Below are 9,075 nucleotides of genomic sequence, written 5' to 3' on the forward strand. Positions count from 1 at the left end.
TAGGGAGGAAGAGGAAGCTGACTTAGATGGAATAATACATACACTCGTTCTTATGCATCCATGGATATACTATTGCCATCGCCCTTACAAATATGACATTTGCTAAGTTAATTTTGATATGGATGTGAATTCGATATATTATGGAATGAGGAGTTTTTCTGATGAGGTTTGACTTCAATGATTCAATTAATTGAGATACGTGGTTATTTTAGGGGTAATTAGCAAAATGTTTCACCAATGTTATAATTGAGTACAAAATGTTTTAAGTTAACAAATATTATAGAAAATATTTGATTATTGTTACGAATTAGTACATTCCATTTGAAATCACTAATACTATTATTTTTTCTTATTTTTCTCCAAAATTATGTTCTAGAAAATATGATATTATTTCTCTAAATAATACCTTATGTTTTGCCATATGGACATTTTATCAAGCAATGAATTCACATTTAACTTTCAACTAATATGTGTAGCTAATTTTAAAGTCGAAAGGATGAAAAATAATAAAAAGTAACAATGTTAGTGACTTTTAGACAAAAATGTACTAATTTGTAATATTAATCATACTTTTTTGTATAATATTTGTTAATTTAAAATTATATTGTACTCAATAAAAATATAGGTGAAATATTTTATACCTGAGGTGTAATTATCCCGGTTATCGCATGTTGAAAAAATTGCTAAATTTTGCTATATGGAGTATTAATAAACTGATGGAGGTGATTGGTTTTTACACTATTTTAACAGATGGGGGCCCACCTGACAATATATAGTTATGTATTAACTAGGCATTAGGTTTCTTATGAATATTTCAACGCGGAGATAATTATGTTATTGCTTTCGTCTCTATTACCACTCACGCCTCTCTCTCTTCTTCTTCTTCCCAGATCTACACCATTTGGTTGCTCTGCCCAACCTAATTATACCTAAACACACACCGCCTTCCATTTCTTTATATCATAGGAATTGAGTTGAGTTAATTCATTTATGTTGTGTTCGTCTTCATCCAGAACAAGTTCGAATTGAATTGGATTGAGTTAATTGGATGTCGATCGATATCTGCGCGAAGATGATGATCGGATTAATTGGGGATATGGATTGCCGGTCCAGCGCTGAGTTCAGAAGCCAAGAGGCCTATGATTTGCTTCTTTGCCATGGCTGATATTCCAACTCAATTGGATTCAATTGGATTGAATTCATTCTGTTTTGAGCTAATATCAATGGAGATGTAGTCCACTATCAGATTGATGCGCCATGGATGATAATTGGTAATATTTCACATCTGCTGCTCTGTATTTTGTTTAATGTCAAAAGTTTTTATGATGATGTAACTGCTAGTAGTATCATTTACTAAATTAGGTAATTTTTATTTTATTTTTTAAAAAATGTCAAAATAAGTAGTAATCCATATGAATTCGAACTAGAACTATGATGCGAATAAAATAACAACTTTTATTCAACATTTGTTAGTTGGTAATTAGAATTTAGTAGTGGAAAATCAGCTATTAGGTGTCTCGATTCTGAAATCAACGGGTGTGGATGCTCATACTCATTTGTGCTTGTAATTCATTAATATGTTAATGTCGAGAGTTTCTATGATGGAATACTTAAGTAATGATATACTCTAATATCCCTTATTAGTTTGGGTAGTTTTTAATTATTTTTAAAAATATGTCAAAATATGTAGAATTCGAACCAATAATTATTTTGACACTAAATTAAGTGCGAATAGTAACAATTTTCAATTCAGTAGTTGGTAATTAGAATGTAGGAGTATCAAATCAGCTATTAGTGGGTCTCCATTTTCCAATTTAGCATTTTGATGTTTGTGCTTGTAGTTCTTTTTTAATAAAAGAAAAATAAATACTCTCATTGTTCCAATTAAGTTAGTCATATTCATATTTGGAATGTCCCAATTATTCCTAAACACAGACCTCCTTCCATTTGTTTGTATCATAGGAATTGAGTTGTTTTAATTCATATATGTTGTGTTCGTCTTCATCCAGAACAAATTCGGATTGAATTGAATTGGATTGAGTTAATTGGATGTCGATCGATATCTGCGCGAAGATGATGATCGGATTTATTGGTGATATGGATTGCCGGTCCAGCACTGAGTTCAGAAGCCAAGAGGCCTAAGATTTGCTCCTTTGCCATGGCTGATATTCCAACTCAATTGGATTGAACTCATTCTGTTCCGAGCTAATATCAATGGAGATGTAGTCCACTATCAGATTGATGCGCCCTGGATGATAATCTGGTAATATTTCAGATCTACTGCTCTGTATTTTGTTTAATGTCAAAAGTTTTTATGATGATGAAGTAACTACTATCATTTACTAATTTATGTAATTTTTATTTTATTTTTTAAAAAATGTCAAAATAAGTAGTAATCCATGTGAATTCGAACTAGAACTATGATGCGAATAAAATAACAACTTTTATTCAACATTTGTTAGTTGGTAATTAGAATTTTGTAGTGTTAAATCAGCTATTAGGGGTCTGAAATCTCATTTGTGCTTGCAATTCATTACTATGTTTAATGTTTATACTCTAATATCCCTTATTAGTTTGGGTAATTTTTTATTCTTTTTAAAAATATGTCAAAATGAGTAGAATTCGAACCAATACTATCATTTGAGTTTTGACACTAAATTAAGTGCAAATAGTAACAATTTTCAATTCAGTAGTTGGTAATTAGAATGTAGGAGTGTCGATCAGCTATTAGTTGGTCTCCATTTTGCAATTTAGCTGATGCTCATTTGTGCTTGTAGTTCTTTTTTAATAAAAGAAAAAAAAAATAAATACTCTCATGTTCCAACTAAGTTGAGCCATAATTTTTTTGGGATTTCCCAACTATGTTAAACCATTTAATATTTTGATAAAAAATAAAACATCTAATAACTCATAATTTTATTCCATCACCTACTTTATTATTTGTTCCTACCTTTCAATACAATTTTTTAATCTCTGTATCCAAAATTTTTGACTCAACTTAATTGGAACGGAGGGAATACGTGATGGGCTATTGTATCATTATTGAAAACATGTGCATAATAGGATATTTTCGTTAGTGTGTGTAATATTAGTGATATGAGATTAGTTAAATGTTATTGGAAAAACTCAAGATTTTAGGATACATGAACTAAGTTCACAGTCCTTGTGGGTATCACTTTGATTAATTTAATGTCTTTCACAATTGAATTTGTGTGTGTGAGTTTTAAATTAGAGATTTTTGATGAATGTTAAGTTAAATAAGATTAGTACTCCATATAGCTATATTATTAAAAGTTCCTATTTCTAAACACACGCTACACACTTCACTTTCTTCACACTTAAAACCTCACAACACACACTTACTCAGCTACGCACAAAATCTCACTCGCCCAAATTCTGCTCTATCTCTCTAGGTTTGCTGAATTATTTAGCTTCTTTCGCTCTAATTTATACTGATTCTTCACGTTTCTTCAATTTTCATTCCAATTTCAGTAGCAAGGTTGGCTGGATTTTCCCCAATTCGTCCGATCACATTTCTCTGATTTTCTGCTGAGGTAATTGAGCTGCACGAAGAAGTGCATTCATAAACTGCTTTCAATTTGTTTTATTTGATTGATATTCAGAAAACTGCTTGTAATCTCGCCAATGCCATGCCCTAGTAAGCTGTAATCGCAAAAAAACTTACATTCTTAATGGTCACATAGTTGTTTCCGGTTTTGGCTGTAAATTTTTCAATTAATTTCACTTCATTGCCATTATGTATGTATGTGTGTTCTTATGCAGTGAGTGTGTATGTGTTTTCTTTTTTTGTCTTTCGGATACTGTATTATTTAGTAGAAAATTATGCTTATGCGATATGTGTTTTCTAGGTGTTTGCTGCTGGTGTTCTGGATCTTCTTTGATATTTCTAGTTTTTAAATTTTAGAACTTATTTTGTTGCTATGCTTGACAAGCTAAGTAAATGAGTAGAAATTTTCTTAAAATAATAGTAGATTTTTTCTCTGCAACAAAAGGTGGATTAAATTAGAGCATGAAGGCTTAATTGGATAAAGAAAGATAAAGTCAGCACTATTTCTTTAAAAAAAGGTTAAGTAGATCAGCCTTTAATAAACCTCAGAATTCTAATTGAGACAGCAAGTGTGTGTTTTGTGCTCTCTTTTTGCTTTCTTGATTCGATGATACTAATATGACATGAATGAAAAGTGAGAAAAGAGGAGAATAAGGGAACAATAAGTTGCTATTTTGGTATATTTTGCAACATGAAAGTAGTTTTGTGCTATGTTATTGGTTTTATCTCGCTGTAGTTATATTGAAATACTAAAATATAGAGCACATTCCTGTTGTTATTTTGGTATATCGCAAATGTTTCTCATTAAACATAGTGCTAAAATTAGTTTTCCAAACATTAGTAGAGAAAAAGAAACTGAAAATGAAGTAAGGGCCAGATATAGTAGTAGAGTATATGTTACTGGTATGAATAATTCTTTCTATTCACTACTTTATTGTAGATTTACGTTCATGATGACTGTTCTTCTCCATATTGCCTTAAAAGGACAGGCACCAAATAAAATTCTTCTCTTATAGTTTTACCACATGTCTTGATTTGAACATTTGACTGCATATGAGCTGTTGTAGTATGGAACCTTGGTTATGCCTTTTCTGTTGTAATATCACTTGTTGATGTTGGCTTTGAGGTTTTGCTTCCATTATTTCATGTTTTACAGTTGCTAAGTGTTTGATCTTCTTTGTTTTGCAGCTTGCTTTTTGGAGCCATTTTTCGCACTGTAGGTAAACATAGAAATCTTTTTAGTATTCATGCTTTAACATCCTTGGTTCATGGAAACACATGTTATTTTGGATTCTATATTTTGTTTAGGGCTAAATTAGTTGAGACCTACACCTGATATTTATGTTAGATGCAATAAGTAGAATTCGAACCAATAAGTAGAACAATTTTCAATTCAAGTAGTTGGGTTAGAATGTAGGAGTGTCAAATCAGCTATTAGGACTGCAATTTAGTATTTTGATCTCATTTGTGCTTGTAGTTATTTTTTAATAAAAGAAAAAATTAAATACTCCCATACTTATGTTGTAAGAGCACTCCCAATGCTCTCCCTAAAAACTCCCTTATTTCTCCCTAACTCCTGCCACATCAGCGCCACATTAGCACCAAAATTTATCCCTAGTTTTTAGCCAACTTTTAGCCAACTGCTCCAATGGTTTCTCCCTTATTTCTCCCTAACTCAACATTTCATTTTTACATCATCATTTTTAATATTGTTTAATTTTCCCTACAAATGTGTTTAATAAATAGATTTATAATGAACAATTCATCGTTGTATTAATCATTGGAAAATATAATACAACGAGAAAAAAAAACTACAAATAAAAACCATAAAAAACAAAGATTTAAAAAAAACTACAAATAAAAATCATAAAAAACAAAGATTTAAAAAAAACTACAAATAAAAACCATAAAAACAAAGATTTTAAAAAAAAAAAATTTATCGCCGATTTATCGCCGAATCGCGTCCACAGTGGGCGGCGATGATTCGGCGATAAATCGGCGATAATAAGGGAGTTGGCGATAATAAGGGAGTTTTATCGCCGAATTATCGCCGAATTCACTCCAACGCCCGGCGATAATCCGGCGATAATCGGCGATTTTTCGCCGGATTTAACGCCGACCCATTGAGAGTGCTCTAAAAGTCCTTAAGAGCCTTAGTCTTGCTCATTTTTCTCTTTTTAAAAATATCTTAAAAGTTTGAATTTATATAATTATCTTTAATTATTTTTTTTGACCATGTATCAAATTGAAAGTAATAGTATTATAAAGTTCTCAAAATATAATTGCATATGTTTGAATGATAGTAAAATTTAATAATATAAATTGAATTTCATATACTAGTTGAATTATATAATGTCAATATAATTGTATTAATATATTTTATATAATTATGTTGATAATTTTAATATATTAGGTTGACATCACGAGAAACACAAAAAATATCATTTATAAGAAATAACATTGATATCCTTTATACTGAAATAATCTTTTCAAATAAACATAATGACATCATTTCAGACATTAGATCTTTAAAATCTTATTACTATTTCAGACCATTAGATATGTTTAAAATCTTATAACTAGAATGCCTTAGTCCCAACTAAGTAGGAGCAAAATTTTAGATTAATTGAAAATAAAATAAAATAGTAGAGATGAATAAACTATGCAAGATATAAGAGTAAAGCATGTGGTGGAATAAAATACTATAAGTTATTTTAGTATATATTTTTTAGTCAAAAAAGGAACTCTAACTTTGTGGGACATATAGTAGTTAGTAGCATTGTAGTGTATAAACAAAATCAATTAAGGACCATTAGATCATGAGTGGACAAGATTTAGATTATGAGTGGACAAGATTAAAGCTTTCGGATTTCAATTAATAGCACATAAAGTGTGTCAATAAATGAGTAAAACAGTCAACATGATAGAAACTACTAGTAGTAATTTTAGTATAATAGTCAACATGATAGAAACTACTAGTAATATACTTCCCGTGGCATCAACATAGTACATTAAAAATATTAATACAATGACATAAGAATATCAACACAATTATTGATATATTGTACAAGTGAAAAAAAAATCTAACACAATATATGATCAGTGTGTGGATTATTGTTATAGCCCCACCTCTGGTTTAAACCTCCACTCCTTAAGAGCGTCTCCGGTGGCGCCCTTCCCACTAGATCTTCCACTAGGACTTTCCACAAAAACTTTCTGCCACGTCATCACTAGGACTTCCCATTTTACTGCCACATTACTAGGACTTCCCATGCACTATGACTTCCCACTAGGACTTCCCGCAATTATTCAATTTACGGACTTTTTTATTTACGGAATTAAAAATGTCGACACAGAATACGGGAAAATTCGAATACTTCATTAAAAAAAATTACAAGTGGTGTGAATGTTATAGAGTTTAAAAAAAAAAATTAAAACTCGGACGTCTGAGTGGGACGTCCGACTCTCGCCACTACGGCGAACATCCGCCCGCCCGTGGGTCGGACGTCCGAGCCCATCCGACGGGCGTTGGGGGCGTGGCGCCCTTCGTCGCCACTACGGCGGACGTTCGGTCGGACGTCTGCGACGTCCTACCGCGACGTCCGCCATTGGAGACGCTCTAAGCTCCCAAGAGGCGTTAAAGGTATGGTAGACAATTGCTTGGATAGTGATAGTATTATTTGTAGCAGCTGACAACGAAAGGGAAGAAAGGTATGACAACGAAACAAATCCAATTCTCTCCATTAAGAAAGGTAAGAAAAGGATGAGTCCAAATACTGATGATAATTAGAATTGTTCAAACATTAGATATATCATACATAGATGGAAGAAATAAACAGAGTAGCAAGAACTTGTTAAAACATGACATATCACATAGTAGTATCTAATATTAGTAGGATATAAAACAAAGTAGTAGAAGAAGAAATGGAACATTCAAACCACCTCTGGTTTGAACCTCCACTCCCTAAGCTTCCAAGGGGCATTAAAGGGATGGTACACAATTGCTTGGATAGTGAGAATATTAGTAGCAGCTGCCCCAACTTCTTTCACAGCCAGCGTAAAAAACGACAGCTGAAAGATGGGCTTCGACATGACAGCCTTGACAACTTCCACAAGCTCGAAAGCTTTGCTTTTCTGCAATTTAAATATTAATGTTTTAATCATAAACAAAAACACAATATTTGATCAATCATTAAATACTAGAACTAGCATATATGTATAGCATACCATGTCAACATTGATTTCATTAATCGCAAGGTTTGCTCGCTCATACACTTCATCACGAGATTCGGCCAAAGGAAGGTTGATGAAATCCCAGCCCACATCCAGCCAACGAGGAAGCTTCACATCCACATCAAATCCCTAAAATTAAAATATCATACTACCAATTACTCAAAACTATGCAACTCCAAATTAAATATACTATAATTAGAATGATAATATTTGGATTGGATGGACTTACACCGCTATTGCGGACTTGATTGATGTATTCAACAACTGGCCCCTTGTCGAATGGAAGACTTCTTTTCATCTCCTCTACCATATCATAATCTTCATCACTGTCGCAATAATCTCTCATAAGATCGAAATCTTCATCTTCGAAGACCATCTTATTTTTGAAACGACGCAGCAGATCATTGAAATCTGTGAATTCCGATACCATCCGTGATTCCTTTGCCTTCGCCTTTGTCTTTGCCATCGCGGCATCGGTTTCCTGAATCTCATTACCTCTTTTTCGTTTGCCACACAAATCCAAATCGGATGCTATTTCTCCAATCGACAAATTAGGCGATTGCACGGAAGTTGTTTCTCCAATCGGGAAATTAGGGCTTCCCACGAGAGCCATCGAAGATAATACGATTTCTGTTTTCCTCTCGTGTATAAATATACACTCCTCTCTCTCCATATATATATATATATATATATATATAGATGCGATCATATCATAACCCTCAAATCACATGATAACTCTATAACTAAATCTGGACCACACATATTTTATAATCTTGTGGTTGAGATTCAAACTTAGATTTACTTAATAAAAGTAGGCGCAGAGGGTAAATATGTCATTTCGCTAATTTAATTTTTGAATTTCGCTCCAGATTCACTCCAGATTTCACGCTCTTCTCATCGGTTTTTTCTCAGCGATTTTGTTTCCATTTTGATCCAGATCACAAGATTTGATTCTCTCCTCTTCTCTGCGATTTTGTTTCCATACTTCTCGCTTATTTTGTTTCCATAGGCTCCAGATTTGTTTCATTATTCCGTATTCTCCAGATTTTGTTACCATAATTGTGATCGGGAAGATGTTTTCAATTTTGCGTTCTTATTTTCATTGATTACCTCTTCAATTGCTGTGAAAATTTGCTTCGATGGAATCTGTAGCAAATAACGAAGGTAACAATCATTATCTATTATTTAGCTTATTGATTGTGTTCATATTCATGTATTGAATTTGATTTTAGATTAATATTAGTTGTTGATTGGTTTATGTTTCTGATGTACTG

The 9,075-nt window shown here is 32.4% G+C and overlaps 1 protein-coding gene and 1 long non-coding RNA gene across 3 annotated transcripts; one reads left to right on the forward strand and one right to left on the reverse strand.

Moving 5' to 3' along the window:
* The first annotated feature begins 824 nt into the window (after positions 1-824).
* Positions 825-5,081, forward strand: LOC125212282. Of its 2 annotated transcripts, XR_007174639.1 has the most exons (5): positions 825-904; positions 1,014-1,271; positions 2,010-2,263; positions 3,493-3,554; positions 4,757-5,081. It is a non-coding gene; the product is annotated as an uncharacterized LOC125212282 (long non-coding RNA). The 2 variants fall into 2 exon arrangements; XR_007174638.1 differs by having other exon boundaries at positions 825-1,271.
* A 2,356-nt stretch (positions 5,082-7,437) lies between these two features.
* Positions 7,438-8,445, reverse strand: LOC125218159. Its single transcript, XM_048119776.1, has 3 exons — positions 8,031-8,445; positions 7,796-7,930; positions 7,438-7,702 (listed from the first exon to the last, which is right to left on the reverse strand). Exons 1-3 carry the CDS (start codon positions 8,412-8,414, stop codon positions 7,502-7,504), a joined length of 720 nt encoding a protein of 239 aa, XP_047975733.1. The 5' UTR covers positions 8,415-8,445; the 3' UTR covers positions 7,438-7,501.
* Between the last annotated feature and the right edge of the window lie 630 nt (positions 8,446-9,075).

The sequence above is a fragment of the Salvia hispanica genome, chromosome 1 (assembly GCF_023119035.1).
Source record: "Salvia hispanica cultivar TCC Black 2014 chromosome 1, UniMelb_Shisp_WGS_1.0, whole genome shotgun sequence".
In the NCBI taxonomy this organism is placed as follows: Eukaryota; Viridiplantae; Streptophyta; class Magnoliopsida; order Lamiales; family Lamiaceae; genus Salvia; species Salvia hispanica.